Raw genomic sequence first — 22,787 nt, forward strand, 5'->3', positions numbered from 1 at the left:
AACAGAGGATTTCCAGACATGAATCAACCAAGGGCAGTTAACGACTCTAAACAAAGGATGCTCCAGAGGCAGGAAGAAGACAGCAGATAAGCTTTTCAATGCTAATTAAAGTGATTAACTACACAACATTCACACTGACCTCTCTCACCCTAGACTTTCCACAGATATATATTAACCTCTTTGCTTAGTTTTCTCCATACCTCACAACCTCTGAGGATGCCTGCCATAGATGTGGGTGAAACGTCAGGAGAGAATGCTTCTGGAACATGGCCACACAACCCGAAAGACATACAACAACCCTCTTATCAAGAATTTCTTGTTACTTCCATTATTTTCATGTACAGCAATCTATGGTATTTACCAATCCTGCATGCTCTGGTATTTTGTTTGGCAGGCGTAATTCCAAACAAAAACTTGGCTAGGTCTTACTTTCAGGGGAGGCCTTATATTTAGCAATTCAGCAAAATCTCTACTAGGTCTTATTTTTTGGGGATGTCTTATTTTCGGGGAAACAGGGTATCCCAAATCCGGCCCGGGGTCCAATTGCGGCCCTTGTTTACATTTATTTATTTATCTATATACCGTATATACTCGAGTATAAGCCGACCCGAATATAAGCCAAGCCACCTAATTTTACCACTAAAAACCTGGGAAAACATTGACTCCAATATAAGCCGAGGGTGGTAAATTTCAGGAATAAAAATAGATACCAATAAAATTACATTAATTGAGGCATCAGTAGGTGAAATGTTTTTGAATATTTACATCAAGCTTAAATTTAAGATAAGACTGTCCAACTCTTTTTTTGTGTAACTTTTTTTTTTAATACAGTAGAGTCTCACTTATCCAACATAAACGGGCCAGCAGAATGTTGGATAAGCGAATATGTTGGATAATAAGGAGGCATTGATGAAAAGCTTATTAAATATCAAATTAGGTTATGATTTTACAAATGAAACACCAAAACATCATGTTATACAACAAATTTGGCAGAAAAAGTAGTTCAATACGCAGTAATGCTATGTAGTCATTACTGTATTTATGAATTTAGCACCAAAATATCACAATATATTGAAAACATTGACTACAAAAATGCGTTGGATAATCCAGAACGTTGGATAAGCGAGTGTTGGATAAGTGAGACTCTACTGTATATATATTTATTGAAGTTTTACCTTATAAGATAGAGTAAATTAACATTGAAAGAGTGAGAACATTTGATTGTATAGAAAGTGGGAAAACTGAGATTTAAAAAGGATCAAAAAGGGAGAGAGAGAAAACCAAAAACCAAAAACCAAAAACAAAGCTAAAATGTCCATATTTATATAAAAAAGGAAAAAAAATCTGAACAAATGGCGATATAAAAATGCAAAGTACTTGGCAAAGAAATACACCAAAAAGCAAAAGCAAAAAGCTCACTGTTTCACAACCTGTTCACAAGCCACCAGCAATTGTGAACTGTAGTTCTTTTTTTTTCTTCATCATGACCTTTTTTTTTTTCACAGAAGGAAGTTAAACGAGTGGTGAAAATTAAAATTTATAATAGTCAAATTTGAAACCCCCACGTTGAAATGGTCTTTCCTTCTAAAAACCTTTTGAAGGGATCCCAGACTAAGACTGTCCAACTCTGATCAAATCATTACTCTCATCTTCTTCAATGTAAATGTGCTTATGTATCCTTTTAATAATAATAGAGTAAAATAATACATGTAATAATAATAATAAAAAATACAGGAAAATAATACAAGTAATAATAAATAGAGTAAAATAATAAATGCAATAATAATAAAAATAATAAGATCAGAGTGAAATAATAAATGTATTAATAATAATAATAATAATAGAGTATTATACGAAATCCAGCATATCTACCTTGTTTGCTGTGTCATACAATAAAATAATAGAGTAAAATAAATGTAATAGTAGCAACAATAATAGAGAAAAATAATAAATGGAATAATACCAATAATAATAGAGAAAAATAATAAATGTTCCATATACAGTAGAGTCTCGCTTATCCAACGTAAAATGGGCCGGCAGAACGTTGGATAAGCGAATATCTTGGATAATAAGGAGAGATTAAGGAAAAGCCTATTAAACATCAAATTAGGTTATGATTTTACAAATTAAGCACCAAAACATCATGTTATACAACAAATTTGACAGAAAAAGTAGTTCAATACGCAGTAATGCTATGTAGTAATTACTGTATTTACAAATTTAGCACCAAAATATCACGATGTATTGAAAACATTGACTACAAAAATGCGTTGGATAATCCAGAATGTTGGATAAGCGAGTGTTGGATAAGTGAGACTCTACTGTAATAGAGTAAAATAATACATGTAATAATAATAAATACAGGAAAATAATACAAGTAATAATAAATAGAGTAAAATAATAAATGCAATAATAATAAAAATAATAAGATCAGAGTGAAATAATAAATGTATTATTATTATTATTATTATTATTATTATTATTATTATTATTAATAGAGTATTATACGAAATCCAGCATATCTATCTTGTTTGCTGTGTCATACAATAAAATAATAGAGGAAAATAAATGTAATAGTAGCAACAATAATAGAGAAAAATAATAAATGTAATAATACCAATAATAATAGAGAAAAATAATAAATGTTCCATATACAGTATTCTTGAGTATAAGCTGACCTAAATATAAGCCAACCAGGACCCTCACCCGAGTATAAGCCGAGGGGGCCTTTTTCAGTCTTAAAAAAAGGGCTGAAAAACTAGGTTTATACTCGAGTATATACAGTAGATAACAATGTACTGTTCGTTTGTAGGACTGAGTAAACAACAAAACCACTGAACCAAATCACACCAAATTCGGCCACAAAAGACACAGTCATCCAATCTATGTATTTCAAACAAAAAAGCTGGAAAATAAAGTCCAAATTAGAAAATGAGGAAGAGCTGTTTTCATCCCTGGCTGCTGGTCAGAAGGGTAGGCCCTGGCCCCTTTAGGCCCCGCCCACTTTGTCTCCTAGCAACCACAATGGCACCGGGGTACAGCCAGGGTTCAGGCTTTTGAGGCTGTAAGGCTATTCATTGCTATTCCACCTGGCCAGCAAAGCATTCCCATAAGCCACAGCAACGCATGGTCACCATAAAATCAGACAAAGACTGTATTGCTCCAAAAAACTATATTATTATTATTATTATATTGACACAAAGACATAGTATGACACAGCAAACTAGACATATATGCTGGATTTCATATCACAAGTCAAACACTTCCCAAGTGTTTAGGATTGTGTGATGTATTAATATTATTATTATTATTATTATTATTATTATTATTGACGCAAAGACAGAGTATGACACAGCTATCACCACTCAAGCAGGGAACTTTGAAATGGTTGAACAGAAGCTCTCAGAAGCTTTAGGTGGTCTTGCTGCCTATTACAGAGAAAACCAGGTAATTCTTAATCCATCTAAAACACAGAGAGAGAATGCTTCTGGAACATGGCCACACAGCGCTGCAAACTCACCGCAACCCAGTAATTCCAGTCATGAAAGCCTTCCACGACACATTGGAAAAATATGTTATTTGCAATAAAAATTTCATAAAATTGTTGATTTGCATGTAATGTTAATGGTTTTTAAAAAAATGACAGGCTGAATGGTCGGTCCCCACCCATTTTCACACCAAATCTGGCCGTCTTTGCAAAAAGTTTGGACACTCCCAGCTTAAAGGGATGCTGGAAGCACAACCCGGGTCTGTTGTGTCCACCTTTATTGACCCACTTACCATCTGTGTGGACTCTCATGGCCGAGGCGGTGATGTCTGTCGTGATGATGAAGTAAGGGATCCACAGATCCTGCAAAATCGAAAGCATATGTTGAACCAATTCTTCAATTATTATTAACAACAACAACAACAACGGTATGGGTTCCTGGGAGTTATAGTTTGGTGAGGCATTGACCTTCTTTGGCAGAGAAGGGAGAAAAAACAACAGCAACAACAACAACAATGGTATGGGTTCCTGGGAGTTATAGTTTGGTGGGGCACCAACCCTATTTGGCAGAAAAGGGAGAAACAACAACAACAACAACAACAACAACAACAACAATGGTATGGGTTCCTGGGAGTTATAGTTTGGTGGGGCACCAACCCTATTTGGCAGAAAAGGGAGAAACAACAACAACAACAACAACAACAACAACAACAATGGTATGGGTTCCTGGGAGTTATAGTTTGGTGGGGCACCAACCCTATTTGGCAGAAAAGGGAGAAACAACAACAACAACAACAACAACAACAACAACAATGGTATGGGTTCCTGGGAGTTATAATTTGGTGAGGCACCAACCCTCTTTGGCAGAAAAGGGAGAAACAACAACAACAACAACAACAACAACAACAACAACAATGGTATGGGTTCCTGGGAGTTATAGTTTGGTGGGGCACCAACCCTATTTGGCAGAAAAGGGAGAAACAACAACAACAACAACAACAACAACAACAATGGTATGGGTTCCTGGGAGTTATAATTTGGTGAGGCACCAACCCTCTTTGGCAGAAAAGGGAGAAACAACAACAACAACAACAACAACAACAACAACAACAACAACAATGGTATGGGTTCCTGGGAGTTATAGTTTGGTGGGGCACCAACCCTATTTGGCAGAAAAGGGAGAAACAACAACAACAACAACAACAACAACAACAATGGTATGGGTTCCTGGGAGTTATAATTTGGTGAGGCACCAACCCTCTTTGGCAGAAAAGGGAGAAACAACAACAACAACAACAACAACAACAACAACAATGGTATGGGTTCCTGGGAGTTATAGTTTGGTGAGTAACCAACCCTCTTTGGCAGAAAAGGGAGAAACAACAACAACAACAACAACAACAACGGTATGGGTTCCTGGGAGTTATAGTTTGGTGAGGCATTGATCTTCTTTGGCAGAGAAGGGAGAAACAACAACAACAACAACAACGGTATGGGTTCCTGGGAGTTATAGTTTGGTGAGGCACCAACCTTCTTTGGCAGAGAAGGGAGAAACAACAACAACAATGGTATGGGTTCCTGGGAGTTATAGTTTGGTGAGGCATTGATCTTCTTTGGCAGAGAAGGGAGAAACAACAACAGCAACAACAACAACAACAATGGTATGGGTTCCTGGGAGTTATAGTTTGGTGAGGCACCAACCCTATTTGGCAGAAAAGGGAGAAACAACAACAACAACAACAACAACAATGGTATGGGTTCCTGGGAGTTATAGTTTGGTGAGGCACCAACCCTCTTTGGCAGAAAAGGGAGAAACAACAACAACAACAACGGTATGGGTTCCTGGGAGTTATAGTTTGGTGAGGCACCAACCCTCTTTGGCAGAGAAGGGAGAGAAACAACAACAACAACAACAACAACAACAACAACAACAACAACAACGGTATGGGTTCCTGGGAGTTATAGTTTGGTGAGGCACCAACCCTCTTTGGCAGAGAAGGGAGAGAAACAACAACAACAACAACAACAACAACAACAACGGTATGGGTTCCTGGGACTTATAGTTTGGTGAGGCACCAACCCTCTTTGGCAGAGAAGGGAGAGAAACAACAACAACAACAACAACAACGGTATGGGTTCCTGGGACTTATAGTTTGGTGAGGCACCAACCCTCTTTGGCAGAGAAGGGAGAGAAACAACAACAACAACAACAACAATGGCATGGGTTCCTGGGACTTATAGTTTGGTGAGGCACCAACCCTCTTTGGCAGAAAAGGGAGAAAAAACAACAACAACAACATCAACAACAATGGTATGGATTCCTCGGAGTTATAGTTTGGTGAGGCACCAACCCTCTTTGGCAGAGAAGGGAGAAACAACAACAACAACAACAACAACAACAACAACAACATCATCATCATCATCAACATCAACATCAACATCAATGGTATGGGTTCCTGGGGAGGGGTATCATCAATGGTATGGGTTTCGTATCACAAAATCACAAGTCGAACACTTCCCAAGTGTCTAGGACTGTGTGGTGTATTATTATTATTATTATTATTATTATTATTATTATTATTATTATTCAGGAATTGGGTCATTCACAAATTATTGACACAAAGACATAGTATGACACAGCAAACAAGATATATATGTTGGATTTCGTATCACAAAATCACAAGTCGAACACTTCTGAAGTGTCTAGGACTGTGTGATGTACTATTATTATTATTATTATTAGTGACACAAAGACATAGTATGACACAACAAATGGGATATATATGTTGGATTTCGTATCACAAAATCATAAGTCGAACACTTCCCAAGTGTCTAGGACTGTGTGGTTTATTATTATTATTATTATTATTATTATTATTATTATTATTATGATTATTATTATTGACACAACGATGTTGTATGACACAGCAAACAAGATAGACATGCTGGATTTCGTTTCACAAAACCACAAGTCGAACACTTCCCAAGTGTCTAGGACTGTGTGATGTATTTTCGGATGATGCGTGCAGATCCCAGCAGGGTGGCCTTTTGCAGTTGGCAGATCGTAATTTTGTCAATGTCTATTGTTTCCAAATGCCGGCTGAGATCTTTTGGCATGGCACCCAATGTGCCCATCACCACCGGGACCACCTGCACTGGTTTCTGCCAGAGTCTTTGAAGTTCAATCTTGAGGTCCTGAGAGCGGCTGAGTTTTTCCTGTTGTTTTTCATCTATGCGACTGTCACCTGGGATGGCGACATCAATGATCCAAACCTTGTTCTTTTCCACAACTGTGATGTCTGGTGTGTTGTGTTCCAGAACTTTGTCAGTCTGGATTCGGAAGTCCCACAGTATCTTTGCGTGCTCATTTTCCAATACTTTTGCAGGTTTGTGATCCCACCAGTTCTTTGCTGCTGGGAGGTGGTACTTGAGGCATAAGTTCCATTATTATTATTATTATTATTATTATTATTATTATTATTATTATTATTATTATTATTATTATTAAGGAGTTGGGTCATTCACAAATCAGTCTGGGCTGAAAAGAGTTAAACCCCACATCTGCCTGTTGAAACTAAGTCCCCTTTTAATAAAGCTGTGCCAAGATTTTATAGGATTCCCTCCGACAAATATAGAAAGGATCAGAGCTGGGAAGGCTCAAGCAACAATGCCAGCCACATAATCTGCCAGGGGAACAGCCATAAGATAAACAAATCCTTAACAGCCTTTATTCATTTTGCCCAAAACTCACCTCAATCTGTTTGTCTTTGAAGATGTCGCAGACGCTGTTGTTAAAGGAGGCCCCGGAGAACATGGAGGTGATGGGGTAGGTCAGGTCGAGGACCGTTTTGAAGACGGAATTCATGTTCTGAAAAAGAAATATACCATATAAGCCGACCCGAATATAAGCCGAGGCACCCAATTTTATCACAAAAAAAACTGGGTAAACATTGACTCCAGTATAAGCCAAGACTGGTAAATTTCAGAAATAAAAACAGATACCAATAAAATTACATTACCGTATAAACTCGAGTATAAGCCGACCCGAATATAAGCCGAGGCACCTAATTTGACCACAAAAAAAACCTGGGAAAACATTGACTCCAATATAAGCCAAGACTGGTAAATTTCAGAAATAAAAACAGATACCAATAAAATTACATTACCGTATAAACTCGAGTATAAGCCGACCCGAATATAAGCCGAGGCACCTAATTTGATCACAAAAAAACCTGGGAAAACATTGACTCCAGTATAAGCCGAAAGCGGTAAATTTCAGAAATAAAAATAGATACCAATAAAATTACATTACCGTATAAACTCGAGTACAAGCAGACCCGAATATAAGCCGAGGCACCCAATGTTATCACAAAAAAACTGGGAAAACACTGACTCCAGTATAAGCCGAGACTGGTAAATTTCAGAAATAAAAATAGATACCAATAAAATTACATTAGCGTATAGACTTGAGTATAAGCCGACCCAAATATAAGCCGAGGCACCTAATTTTACCACAAAAAAATTGGGAAAACATTGACTCCAGTATAAGCCGAGACTGGTAAATTTCAGAAATAAAAATAGATACCGATAAAATTACATTACCGTATAGACTCGAGTATAAGCCGACCTGAATATAAGCCGAGGCACCTAATTTGACCACAAAAAAACTGGGAAAACATTGACTCCAGTATAAGCTGAGGGTGGTAAATTTCAGAAATAAAAATAGATACCAATAAAATTACATTACCGTATAAACTCGAGTATAAGCCGACCCGAATATAAGCCGAGGCACCTAATTTGACCACAAAAAAAACCTGGGAAAACATTGACTCCAGTATAAGCCGAGAGTGGTAAATTTCAGAAATAAAAATAGATACCAATAAAATTACATTACCGTATAAACTCGAGTACAAGCAGACCCGAATATAAGCCGAGGCACCCAATGTTATCACAAAAAAACTGGGAAAACATTGACTCCAGTATAAACCGAGACTGGTAAATTTCAGAAATAAAAATAGATACCAATAAAATTACATTAGAGTATAGACTTGAGTATAAGCCGACCCAAATATAAGCCGAGGCACCTAATTTGACCACAAAAAAACTGGGAAAACATTGACTCCAGTAAAAGCCGAGGGTGGTAAATTTCAGAAATAAAAATAGATACCGATAAAATTACATTACCGTATAGACTTGAGTATAAGCCGACCTGAATATAAGCCGAGGCACCTAATTTGACCACAAAAAAACTGGGAAAACATTGACTCCAGTATAAGCCGAGGGTGGTAAATTTCAGAAATAAAAATAGATACCAATAAAATTACATTACCATAGAACGCATTGGCCATACAGCCCAGAAATCACACAACACTCCAGTGATACTAGCTGTGAAAGCTTTCAACAATACGTAAGAGAATTTGTTCCATGATGTGGGCCTTTTGGGAAAGGGTTGCTCAATTGTTTACCAAAGAGCCCTTGACACTGCGGCACAAAATGACCTTATGATCATAGCACAAGCTAGAGACACTCCATAGCTGGCCAAATTTAAATGCAATGTGGGCATGGAAACCTACATTTTCTTGACTCTTCCATTATATATTAGAAAACTTTTTACCCGGGCTAGATCTGAGCAACTCGACATTAAGTCTAAGCTAGGTAGACGCCAGAATATCCCTTATACAAAGAGAACCTGTGGGTGTCGTGAGGTTGTTGCAGAAGTGGAGGACTCAGAACACTTTTTCTTAAAATGCCCCGATTACAACAGGATTCGATCTCTCTATTTAGAGCCTCTGCTTGAGAACCACACTCATTTAGAGAATAAGGAGAAACTGCACATCCTTCTACGGGGTTCAGAAAAAAACTCTATTTTAAAACTGACCCTTTTAACGCAAAAAGCGCTAGCCATCCGCGAGAAGATGGAAGCGGACAGCTGTGATAATAATGCCAATAACAAATTCCAAATTTAAAATTTACTATGGACAAGCCACTAGTTTTACTTACCCTTGCCCCCGCTTAAACCTTACCTTAAGGGAATAATTAATCTTAATTTTAATCTTTTTATTCTGTACTTGTACAACTACCAAGGAGTGGGTTGGTAGGCTAGTAGGCCAGGATGCCTTGTTTTTACATGGTTTTACCGTTTTACATGATTTTACTGTATGTATGGGTAAGGGTGTAGGTTTTGTATGTTTTACATGTTTTGATACCCTGTTTCCCTGAAAATAAGACATCCCCAGAAAATAAGACCTAGTAGAGGTTTTGCTGAATTGCTAAATATAAGGCTTCCCCCGAAAGTAAGACCTAGTAAAGTTTTTGTTTGGAAGCATGCAGGATCGGTAAATGTACATACAGGAGAGTCTCACTTATCCAACACTCGCTTATCCAACGTTCTGGATTATCCAACGCATTTTTGTAGTCAATGTTTTCAATATATCATGATATTTTGGTGCTAAATTAATAAATACAGTAATTACTACATAGCATTACTGCGTATTGAACTACTTTTTCTGCCAAATTTGTTGTCTAACATGATTTTTGGTGCTTCATTTGTAAAATCATAACCTAATTTGATGTTTAATAGGATTTTCCTTAATGCCTCCTTATTATCCAATATATTCGCTTATCCAACATTCTGCCGGCCCGTTTACGTTGGATAAGTGAGACTCTACTGTACCATAGATTGTTGTACATGGAAATAAAGGTAGTAACAAGAAATAGTAATAATATAATAATAACTTTTCTTGTATCCCACCTCCATCTCCCAGAAGGGACTCAGGGCAGCTTATTTATTTATTTATTTATTTATTTACTTACAGCAGTTTTATTTATTTATTTATTTATTTGCGACATTTATATACCGCCCTTCTCACCCCAAAGGGGACTCAGGGCGGTTTACAAGTATATATACATACATTATATTATACAACTATATCGCAGTATTATTAGTAATATTGCATGTAATATAAATATAAAATTATAATTCTTTCTCATCCTGAAGGGGACTCAGGGCGGATCACATTACACATATAGGCAAACATTCAATGCCTTTTAACATAGAACAAAGACAAGACAAACATAGGCTCCGAGCGGGCCTCGAACTCATGACCTCCTGGTCAGAGTGATTCATTGCAGTTAATTGCACTGGCTTGCTCTCCCGCCTGCACCACAGCCCAGCAACAACATAAATTTACATACAAACAGAAATTTAAAACAGTAATTTAAAAACAGTATAACAATAAAATATAATACAGAAATTCTTGAAAGGATTCACAGTTTGGTTATGCTGGTTTGTGATGACAACTACTGTACAGTAGATAATACATTTTCATTTTTAAACAATTCAACCATAAATGTGAATTCTTCTTTGTGGAAAAATAAGACATCCCCTGAAAATAAGACCTAGAGCATCTTTGGGAGCAAAAATTAATATAATTAATTAACATTGTTGTTGTCTTGCCATTTTATACCACACTTTCTCGTCCAACTGTGAAATTTCCTTTTCCCATTTCGTATCACTCTGCATTTTGCCTGGGATCTACGAATTAGTCTCCTGTTTTTAACACTGTTGTTGATTTTAATGATTGTTTTTATTGATGTTGATGTTTTTTACTGGGATAATTGTTTTATTGCTTTGTTACTGTTTTGTTTGCTTTATCGGGCCTGGCCCCATGTAAGCCGCCCCGAGTCCCTTCGGGGAGATGGGGCGGGGTATAAAAATAAAGTTATTATTATTATTATTATTATTATTATTATTATTATTATTATTGACACAACGACGTTGTATGACACAGCAAACAAGATAGATATGCTGGATTTCGTTTAACAAAATCACAAGTCAAACACTTCCCAAGTGTCTAGGACTGTGTGATGTATTTTCGGATAATGCCCGCAGATCCCAGCAGGGTGGCCTTTTGCAGTTGGCAGATCGTAATTTTGTCAATGTCTATTGTTTCCAAATGCCGGCTGAGATCTTTTGGCACGGCACCCAATGTGCCCATCACCACCGGGACCACCTGCACTGGTTTCTGCCAGAGTCTTTGAAGTTCGATCTTGAGGTCCTGAGAGCGGCTGAGTTTTTCCTGTTGTTTTTCATCAATGCGACTGTCACCTGGGATGGTGACATCAATTATCCAAACCTTGTTCTTTTCCACAACTGTGATGTCTGGCGTGTTGTGTTCCAGAACTTTGTCGGTCTGGATTCGGAAGTCCCACAGTATCTTTGCGTGCTCATTTTCCAATACTTTTGCAGGTTTGTGATCCCACCAGTTCTTTGCTGCTGGGAGGTGGTACTTGAGGCATAAGTTCCAATGAATCATTTGGGCCACATAGTTGTGCCTCTGTTTGTAGTCTGTCTGTGCAATTTTCTTACAGCAGCTGAGGATATGATCCATGGTTTCGTCGGTTTCCTTGCACAGTCTGCATTTTGAGTCATCAGCTGATTTTTCGATCTTGGCCTGAATGGCCTTTGTCCTGATGTCTTGCTCCTGGGCTGCAAGGATCAGGCCTTCTGTCTCCTTCTTCAGGGTCCCATTCGTGAGCCAGAGCCAGGTCTTCTCCTTATCAGCTTTTCCTTCCTTGACGTGGTGGGGGGGCTTACCTGCTCCAATGATGACTGAGGGCTGTGCTGGCGGTAGTGTAACTACCGGCAGGTCCAACCAAGCCAGAGAGGCCTCAGCTGAGGAGCACAACCAAGAGCACCTAACCCATTAGCATTATGGAGAATCAAACCCAAACGAAGTCTATACTGGCTCGGTCGTCGCCCAGGATAAAAAGGACCGTGGTGGATGCTGCTGATTCTGGACATCCATCGACAAGTGGGCTACGGAATCATCAAAACCCAAATGAACAGTCACAGAAGCGGCAAAAATATACAATGCCAGAAAACCGCACAATTATTATTATTATTATTATTATTATTATTATTATTATTATTATTATTAGACACTGTCTTATTTTCGGGGAAACAGGGTATGGTCAAAACTGACTAATCAATAAAGAGTTGTTGTTGTTGGTTGCCCAGTTTCTAATGGAAGTGGCAGCAAGGATGGCACTGCCGGGCACATTCCCTGCAATCCAGCAGCTTTCCTGTACCTATTGATGCCAATTACGTGTCGGAAGCAGGACCCCAACTGCAGCCCGTTCCCGACTTTATCTGGGATGTGGGACTTTGGCTTCTTTCCGGCACGTAGCTCACCGAAAGGCCTGGCCCTCGCGTCGCCTCTTTTTGTCTTGGCCCGCTTTGCCCAATCGCTCCCACCTGTTGCCCCGTCTTTGCTGAAACGAGTTGAAGGATGACTGCGGGTGAAAAAGGCTTTTAGGGTATTTTTAGCAGGCCTCCCCTTCTCGGCTCTCGGAAACCAGGTCGAAGGGATTATGCAATAACAAATGGAGACATTTTTTCCCCCTCCAGAATCTCTGTTTTGTGGGGTCTCAGTTGTCACTGAGATTCATCCATCAAGCCTCATCAGCTCAGGGCTAAAAAACAAAACACTGGATAAGCCGGGCCGAAAGAGGCACGGAAACCTTGCTTTTGTCCATTTTGTTCCAGCTGGAGCTTAAACCCCATAGGTCCGAAGGAGGATTGTGCAGTGTTAAAGCACATGCCACAAATGCGTCCTGAAGTGCACTTTAGGTTTGGGAACACTTCAAAATACAGCCCGTAAATTCAACCACACTAATAATGATGATGATGATAATAATAATAATAATAAACAATCGCCCTACTCAGATCTGTACGCATTATTCGCCGATACATCATATAGTACAGTCCCAGACATTTCGGAAGTGTTTGGCGTGTCATCCAATACAACAGCCAGCATAGGGATCTTATTTGCTGCATACTTATCTTGTGTATCAAATAACAACAACAACAACAGGCATTGACAAAATAACGATCTGCCAACTGCAAAAGGCTACCCGACTGGGATCTGCACGCATCATCCGAAAATACATCACATAGTCCTAGACACTTGGGAAGTGTTCGACTTGTGATTTTGTGATACGAAATGCAGCATGTCTATCTTCTTTGCTGTGTCATAATAAAATAATAATAATAATAATCCGAACATACATCATCCAAAAATACCTCACACAGTCCTAGACACTTGGGAAGTGTTCGACTTGTGATTTTGTGATACGAAATGCAGCATGTCTATCTTGTTTGCTGTGTCATAATAAAATAATAATAATAATAATAATAATAATAATAATCCGAAAATACATCATCCAAAAATACCTCACACAGTCCTAGACACTTGGCAAGTGTTCGACTTGTGATTTTGTGATACGAAATGCAGCATGTCTATCTTGTTTGCTGTGTCATAAAATAATAATAATAATAATAATAATAATAATAATAATAATCCGAAAATACATCTTGTTTGCTGTGTCATAATAAAATAATAATAATAATAATCTGAAAATACATCATCCAAAAATACCTCACACAGTCCTAGACACTTGGGAAGTGTTCGACTTGTGATTTTGTGATACGAAATGCAGCATGTCTATCTTGTTTGCTGTGTCATAAAATAATAATAATAATAATAATAATAATAATAATAATAATAATAATAATAATAATCCGAAAATACATCATCCAAAAATACCTCACACAGTCCTAGACACTTGGGAAGTGTTCGACTTGTGATTTTCTGATACGAAATCCAGCATGTCTATCTTGTTTGCTGTGTCATACAATAAAATAATAATAATAATAATAATAATAATAATAATAATAATAATAATAATAATACATCACACAGTCCTAAATGCTTTAGAAGTGTTCGACTTGTGGTTTTGTGATACAAAATCCAGCATATCTATCTTGTTTGCTGTGTCATAATAAAATAATAATAATAATAAACATCACACAGTTCTAGACACTTGGGAAGTGTTCGACTTGTAGTTTTGTTATACAAAATCCAGCATATCTATCTTTGTTTGCTGTGTCATACAATAAAATAATAATAATAATAATAATAATAATAATAATAATAATAATAATAATAATACATCACACAGTCCTGAACGCTTGGGAAGTGTTCGACTTGTGGTTTTGTGATACAAAATCCAGCATATCTATCTTTGTTTGCTGTGTCATACAATAAAATAATAATAATAATAATAATAATAATAATAATAATAATAATAATAATAATACATCACACAGTCCTGGGAAGTGTTCGACTTGTGGTTTTGTGATACAAAATCCAGCATATCTATCTTGTTTGCTGTGTCATAATAAAATAAGAATAATAATATTTTGCTGTGTCATACTATGTCGTTGTGTCAATAATAATAATACAGTATTCACATTGACTCATGAATAAGTTGATCCAGGTTTTGGAGGGTTCCTTTTTTTGACTTGAGATTGGTAGTCCAACCGTGGCCGAAGAAAGAGATGCTAAAAGCCTATCAAGATTCGGAGGCGATAAAAGAGAGGAAAGAGAGAGTGAGAAAGAGCCCGTCGCCGCTCGTTTCATCCTCCAGACCTCTCTCTCTTTCTTCTCAATTAAGCCAAGCCTGACAAGGTTCGCTCAGAAGTCCCTGTGAAACCAATTTCCTCGCACTCGATAAATCAAACAGAGGAAACGCTTCTAAGTGACAAGAAGATGGATCTCGCTCGGCACCGGCTGCTTTGGTGCAAAGAAACTCTCCTTCTTTCGATACAAGTTCCTGAACTCCAGTCGCTCCTCTTAGCCACGGATTCAACTCTTCATCAATTGAAAAGATTTTTAAAAATTGCAAAAAGGAAATGTTGGTTTTGTTGTTTTTTTTCATTTGGAATAGTACGGGACTTACTATTGCTATTGCTAAGTTGCTATTATTATTATTGTTGTTGTTATTATTATTGACACAAAGACATAGTATGACACAGCAAACGAGATATATATGCTGGATTTCGTATCACAAAATCATTTGGGCCACATAGTTGTGCCTCTGTTTGTAGTCAGTCTGTGCGATTTTCTTACAGCAGCTGAGGAGATGATCAATGGTTTCATCGGTTTCCTTGCACAGTCTGCATTTTGGGTCATCAGCTGATTTTTCAATCTTGGCCTGGATTGCCTTTGTTCTGATGTCTTGCTCCTGGGCTGCAAGGATCAGGCCTTCTGTCTCCTTCTTCAGGGTCCCATTCGTGAGCCAGAGCCAGGTTTTCCATTATTATTATTATTATTATTATTATTATTATTATTATTATTATTAATTGCCTTTGTTCTGATGTCTTGCTCCTGGGCTGCAAGGATCAGGCCTTCTGTCTCCTTCTTCAGGGTCCCATTCGTGAGCCAGAGCCAGGTCTTCCATCATTATTATTATTATTATTATTATTATTATTATTATTATTATTATTATTAATTGCCTTTGTTCTGATGTCTTGCTCCTGGGCTGCAAGGATCAGGCCTTCTGTCTCCTTCTTCAGGGTCCCATTCGTGAGCGAGGGCCAGGTCTTCTTCTTATCAGCTTTTCCTTCAAATTTGTCAAGGAACTTTCCATGCAATGTTTTGTTGTGCCAGCTGTAGCTCTAGTTTGTAGTGCGGTTTTCTTGTACTGGTTTTTTGTCTGCTGTGCTTTGAGGAATTTCTGATTTTTGACTTCAATCAAAGCAGGTTCTTCACTTTCTTTTACATATTCTGCCAGGGCATGTTCTGTTAGTGTTTTTGTTGTTATAGTGTGAAATGTTCGAACAATTGTTGCTGTTGGATTGTGTGTATGTGTTCTGGCAAGCATTCCAGCAGTCCAGGAGTTAATTACAGCTAGCTCTGATTGATTGACCGGAGGGCCAATGGATCAAGACTTCTGTTTCAACTATGTGGAGGGAACATTCGTTATGAATTGTGGAATGCAAGGAGGTGCTTGCTTGCACTGATAACGGACTCGGCAAGCCGAGAGGAAGCGCCATGTTTTGTCCTTGCCGAGGAAACATGTGTCCAGAGAGTGATGGTATTTAGTGTTGTAAATAACTTGTAAATAAAGCCTTTGGAACCGCTGGGATCAGCAGATAATTTACGACTGTCGCTGCTGCCTGAGTGGTCTGACTGATGAGCAGAAGGTGAGACCTGACTCATCAATTGGGCAGGGTGACGATTCCCTGACATGTTCTTCTTCTTTGATGGCTTCTTTTTATTATTATTATTATTATTATTATTATTATTATTATTATTAATCCTGTTTATTATTATTATGGGGCCTCCAGTGGCGCAGTGTGTTAAAGCGCTGAGCTGCTGAACTTGTGGACCAAAAGGTCGCAGGTTCGAATCCGGGGAGTGGAATGAGCACCCACTGTTAGCCCCAGCTTCTGCCAACCTAGCAGTTTAAAGACATGCAAATGTGAGTAGATCAATAGGTATCGCTCCAGCGGGAAGGTAACGGAGCTCCATGGAGTCATGCCGGCCACATGACCTTGGAGGTGTCTACGGACAACGCCGGCTCTTTGGCTTAGAAATGGGTCCCATTCGTGAGCCACAGCCAGGTCTTCTCCTTATCAGCTTTTCCTTCAATTTTGTCAAGGAACTTTCCATGCAATGTTTTGTTGTGCCAGCTGTCAGCTCTAGTTTGTAGTGCGGTTATCTTGTACTGGTTTTTTGTCTGCTGTGCTTTGAGGAGTTTCTGATTTTTGACTTCAGTCAAAGCAGGTTCTATTATTATTACTATTATTAAGATTTTGGGAGGAAGAAAGAGCCCATCCAATGCCACCCCGCATTTCCTTATCATCATAACAAGCTTGTTCAAACATTAACTAGAGACAAAGATTTACCTCGATCACTTCTACCACAACATGGCAGCATGTGGAGTGAGAAAAGAAAGAAGGGGAAAATGTTAGGAGAGAAGAAATACAGAAGGAGGAGGAGAAAGAGACAGATGCTTTCCGTAGTCTCTGAACTAATCGCCATTTCTTTTTGGCAAACATTGCTCCTTTATTTAGCAAGCTAAGATCCTTTGATAAGAAAATAAAAGGAAAGCAAGAAACCTTTCAGCGCCCTGACTTTGTTTGGCTCGGGCAGGAGTGATCGCCCCGGCAGATGGAAATAAAAAAGAACAATCTCTGGTAAATGGTTTATCACAAAATAACAGCCATTGACGTCAGACTGGGCCAAAAGAAGCTCCGGGGAGCGTGCATTCGGCAAATAAATGCTGCGAAATGAGAACCCAAACAGCTGGTATAAGCAAGGAAGGAGGCAAAACGCTCCCTTTGGGAGTTACCTGGCTGCCCTGCTTAGGCCTGGCCTACTTTTGGATTCTGCAGCACAGGCATTGCCTTATTTAAGGCCACCACAGAGCTCTGCTTTTGAAGGCATTCGATACATCTATCTATAAATATAGAAATGTGAGGTGCATAATTAGGACCGAGTTAACAACAAAACCACTGGGCCAAATCACACCAGAATTGGCCACAATACTCATCACTTTCCAAGGAATGACCTTGCAGCTTCAAAGCCTGGCTGCTTCATACCCAGGGGATTCCATTGTTACCCAACTTGAATACTATTAAATAGCCTTGCAGCTTCAAAGCCTGGCTGCTTCATACCCAGGGGACTCTATTGTTGGCCAACTTGAATACTATTGAATAGCCTTGCAGCTTCAAAGCCTGGCTGCTTCATACCCAGGGGACTCCATTGTTGGCCAACTTGAATACCATTGAATAGCCTCGCAGCTTCAAAGCCTGGCTGCTTCATACCCAGGGGACTCCATTGTTGGCCAACTTGAATACTATTGAATAGCCTTGCAGCTTCAAAGCCTGGCTGCTTCATACCCAGGGGACTCCATTGTTGGCCAACTTGAATACCACTGAATAGCCTCGCAACTTCAAACCCTGGCTGCTTCATACCTAGGGGACTCTATTGTTGGCCAACTTGAATACCACTGAATAGCCTCGCAACTTCAAACCCTGGCTGCTTCATACCCAGGGGACTCTATTGTTGGCCAACTTGAATACCACTGAATAGCCTCGCAACTTCAAACCCTGGCTGCTTCATACCTAGGGGACTCCATTGTTACCCAACCTGAATACCATTAAATAGCCTTGCAGCTTCAAAGCCTGGCTGCTTCATACCTAGGGGACTAAGTTGTTGGCCAACTTGATTACCACTGAATAGCCTTGCAGCGTCAAAGCCTGGCTGCTTCATACCTAGGGGACTCCACTGAAATGGAGCTTGGGTATTAACTAGTCCCGTCCACCCCATAGAAAGCTCACCATTGCCCACTGCCGGGCCTTGATCCGCATCTGGGTGTAGCTGCGCTCTTCGGCGTACAGGGCCCCCATGAAGGACCCGATGGAGGTGCCGCCAATCATGTCCACGGGGATGCCCACTTCGTTCAAGGCCCGGATGACGCCCACTTGGGAACATCCACTGGAGAACAAGAATGGAAAAGTGGGAGAGAAGAAAAGCCCCTTGTGAAATAGGCACATTATCAACACAATCATTGCCGTCGACACTTTCATTTGCACCCTTTACAACACCTTGATTGACATTCCTGAAATGTATGGACTCAGGGAGTTTCTTCTTCCTGGACTCCGAAAATGTCGAGCCCATGTTTCAAAACAAGTGCGAAGCTATACATCTCAGCAAAAACGTGGATTATGGCACAGAGAGACACTGAGTGAAACTGGGTTGCTGTGAGTTTTCCCAGCTGTGTGGTTATGTTCCAGAAGCATTCTCTCCTGACGTTTCGCCCACATCTATGGCAGGCATCCTCAGAGGCTGTGAGGTCTGTTGGAAACTGGGGGATACCAGGCAGGAAATTACTGTTGTCATTACTGAATTTACAAATTTAGCACCAAAATATCACGATATATTGAAATGCATTGGATAATCCAGAACCTTGGATAAGCGAGTCTTGGATAAGTGAGATTCTACTCTAATCAAATATTATCAAATAATCAAATGCTAATCAAGGCAACATCCACACCTTCCCCCAACATGTCTTTTGGAAGCAGGGCAATTCCAGACAGGAAATAATCAGGGCCAGCTAACACCTCCCAACAAAAGATCCCCAGGCAGGAAGCAGCTAGGCTTTGAAACTGCGAGGCCATTGAATGCTGATCAAGCCCAATTGCAACATTCACACTTGCCTCCAACAGACAAAGAGTTCTTTCTCCCACCCTGGACCTTCCCCAGATATATAAACCCCGCTTGCTTAGTTTCCAACAGACCTCACCACCTCTGAGGATGCCTGCCATAGATGTGGGCGAAGCGTCAGGAGAGAATGCTTCTGGAACATAGCCATACAGCCCAAAAAAACTCACAGCAACCCAGTGATTCTGGCCATGAAAGATTTCGACAACACAATAATAATGAATGGGTTGCTGTGAGTCTTTTGGGCTGTCTGGCTGTGTTCCAGAAGCATTTTCTCCTAACGTTTCACCCACATCTATGGCAGGCGTCCTCAGAGGTTGTGAGGTCTGTTGGAAACTAGGCAAGAGGGGTTTATATATCCGTGTAAGATCCAGGATGGGAGAAAGAACTCTTGTCTGTTAGAGGCAGGTGTGAATGTTGCAATTGTCTGGCTTGACTAGCATTGAATGGCCTCGCAGCTTCAAAGCCTTGCTGCTTCCTACCTGCGGATCTTTTGTTGGGGGGTGTTAGCTGGTCCTGATTGTTTCCTTCCTGGAATTGCTCTGCTTCCAACAGACCTGGATGTTGCAATTAATCGCCTTGATTAGCATTTGATTATTTTATAATATTTGATTACAGTAGAGTCTCACTTATCCAAGGTTCTGGATTATCCAATGCATTTTTTTAGTCAATGTTTTCAATATATCATGATATTTTCGTACTAAATTCGTAAATACAGTAATTACAACACAACATTACTGTGTATTGAACTACTTTTTGTGTCCAATTTGTTGTATAACATGATGTTTTGGTGCTTCATTTGTAAAATCATAACCTAATTTGATGTTTAATAGGCTTTTCCTTAATCTCTCCTTATTATCCAAGATATTTGCTTATCCAAGGTTCTGCCGGCCCGTTTAGCTTGGATAAGTGAGACTCTACTGTATTTGATAATAATGATACAGTAGAGTCTCACAAAGAAACCGAAAGCCAACCTTGGAATTTTCTTGTCTCCGGTGTTTTGTTTTTTTTTTAAAGGCTAATGAGTCCCTTGGGGCTTGCCTATTGTTCTGGGGTTTGGGAGAGAAGCCAGAAGTTAAAAATCGCCCACACACCCTTCCAGCCCAGAGGGCTTTTGTTAACACTCTAAATATCCTATTTTCCCTTTATTTTTCCAAGCTGACAAGGGAGCGGTGAGGGGGTGGCCTGGAAAAAGCAACCTGGGCGAACGTCGGCATTACAAGGTGGCAATTGTCTTGCCGCTCTGAAAGGCCTGCCTCCCACAATAGGTATGGAATCATAGAATAATAGAGTTGGAAGAGACCATGTGAGCCATCTAGTCCAACCCCCTGCCATGCAGGAAAAACACAATCAAATCACCCCCGACAGATGGCCATCCAGCCATAATAATAATAATAATAATAATAATAATAATAATAATAATAATAATAATAGAGTTGGAAAAGACCGCATGGGCCATCTAGTCCAACTTCCTGCCATGCAGGAAAAACACACTCAAATCACCCCCAACAGATGGCCATCCAGCCATAATAATAATAATAATAATAATAATAATAATAATAATAATAATAATAATAGAGTTGGAAGAGACCATGTGAGCCATCTAGTCCAACCCCCTGCCATGCAGGAAAAACACAATCAAATCACCCCCGACAGATGGCCATCCGGCCATAATAACAACAATAATAATAATAATAATAATAATAATAATAATAATAATAGAAATAGAATTGGAAGAGACTACATGGGCCATCTAGTCCAACCTCCTGCCATGCAGGAAAAACACACTCAAATCACCCCAACAGATGGCCATCCAGCCATAATAATAATAATAATAATAATAGAAATAGAATTGGAAGAGACTACATGGGCCATCTAGTCCAACCTCCTGCCATGCAGGAGAAACACAATCAAATCACCCCTGACAGATGGCCATCCAGCCATAATAATAATAATAATAATAATAATAATAATAATAATAATAGAAATGGAATTGGAAGAGACTACATGGGCCATCTAGTCCAACGTCTTGCCATGCAGGGGAAACAGAATCAAATCACCCCTGACAGATGGCCATCCAGCCATAATAATAATACTAATAATAATAATAATTATACAATTGGAAGAGACTACGTGGGCCATCTAGTCCAACCCCGCCCATGCAGGAAAAACACAAAGGAGCCCCCAATGGCGCAGTGTGTTAAAGCGCTGAGCTGCTGAACTTGTGGACCGAAAGGTTGCAGGTTCAAATCCTGGGAGCGGAGCGAGCGTCCGCTGTTAGCCCCAGCTTCTGCCAGCCTAGCATTTCGAAAACATGCAAATGTGAGTAGATCAATAGGTACCGTTCCAAGGTCATGTGCCGGCCACATGACCTAGGAGGTGTCTGTGGACAACACCGATGATTATGATGGTGATGATAATAGTAATAATGTATGTCAAAACACTTCTTTGGCCTTACCGAGCTCCACCTCCGCCAAGCACCAACGCAACAGCGTTCCCGGTCAACACGCGGGCCAGCCGGGAAAAGTCCGAGTGTCTGTCCGGAGGCTTCTGAAACACCCGTTCATACAGCTCTTTCTATTAAGAGAGAGAAAGCGAGAGAGAGAAAATGATATTGATACCAGACTCGATCGTCCATGAAAAAAATATCTTACATATAGGAAAGACAAGTACCATATATACTTGAGTATAAGCCAACCCGAATATAAGCCGAGGCACCTAATTTTATCACAAAAAACTGGTATAACTTATTGACTCGAGTATAAGCCGGGGTGGGAAATGCAGCAGTGACGGGTAAATTTCAAAATAAAAATAGATACCAATAAAATTTCATTAATCGAGGCATCAGTAGGTTAAATGTTTTTGAAAATTTACTGTATTTCAAAGAAAAGCAATAAACTAACTCTATAAGTGGAAAAGTAGGGGCAACAAAAACAATATGGTATCAACAATAACCTAATAATAATAATAATAATAATAATAATAATAATAATAATAATAATAATAAAACTTCCTTTGGATCCCACCCTATCTCCCCATGGGGAGTCAGGCCGGCTTCCAACATAGTAACAGGCAAACATTCAGTGCTTATATAAACAATGCAGAGCTAGATATAGATCTATAATTATAGATACTAATTTCACATTTGCATTTTCCCCTGAAACGTTTGCAAATCCCCTCCGTGTGTGTGTGTGTGTGCATTTCCCCTACAATATTTGCAAGCCCTA

At 39.4% G+C, this 22,787-nt stretch overlaps 1 protein-coding gene across 2 annotated transcripts in view; it reads right to left on the reverse strand.

Moving 5' to 3' along the window:
* Positions 1-22,787, reverse strand: part of pnpla7 (patatin like phospholipase domain containing 7) — a 126,036-nt gene that overhangs the window by 23,717 nt on the left and 79,532 nt on the right. For both annotated transcript variants that reach the window (XM_062959070.1, XM_062959069.1), the window contains exons 25-28: positions 22,019-22,137; positions 18,678-18,834; positions 7,239-7,355; positions 3,781-3,850 (exon numbers count right to left, since the gene is read on the reverse strand). In XM_062959070.1, coding sequence (XP_062815140.1) covers positions 3,781-3,850; positions 7,239-7,355; positions 18,678-18,834; positions 22,019-22,137 — 463 coding nt within the window. The remainder of the gene's footprint in view (positions 1-3,780; positions 3,851-7,238; positions 7,356-18,677; positions 18,835-22,018; positions 22,138-22,787) is intronic.

The sequence above is a fragment of the Anolis carolinensis genome, unplaced genomic scaffold (assembly GCF_035594765.1).
Source record: "Anolis carolinensis isolate JA03-04 unplaced genomic scaffold, rAnoCar3.1.pri scaffold_7, whole genome shotgun sequence".
NCBI lineage: Eukaryota > Metazoa > Chordata > Lepidosauria > Squamata > Dactyloidae > Anolis > Anolis carolinensis.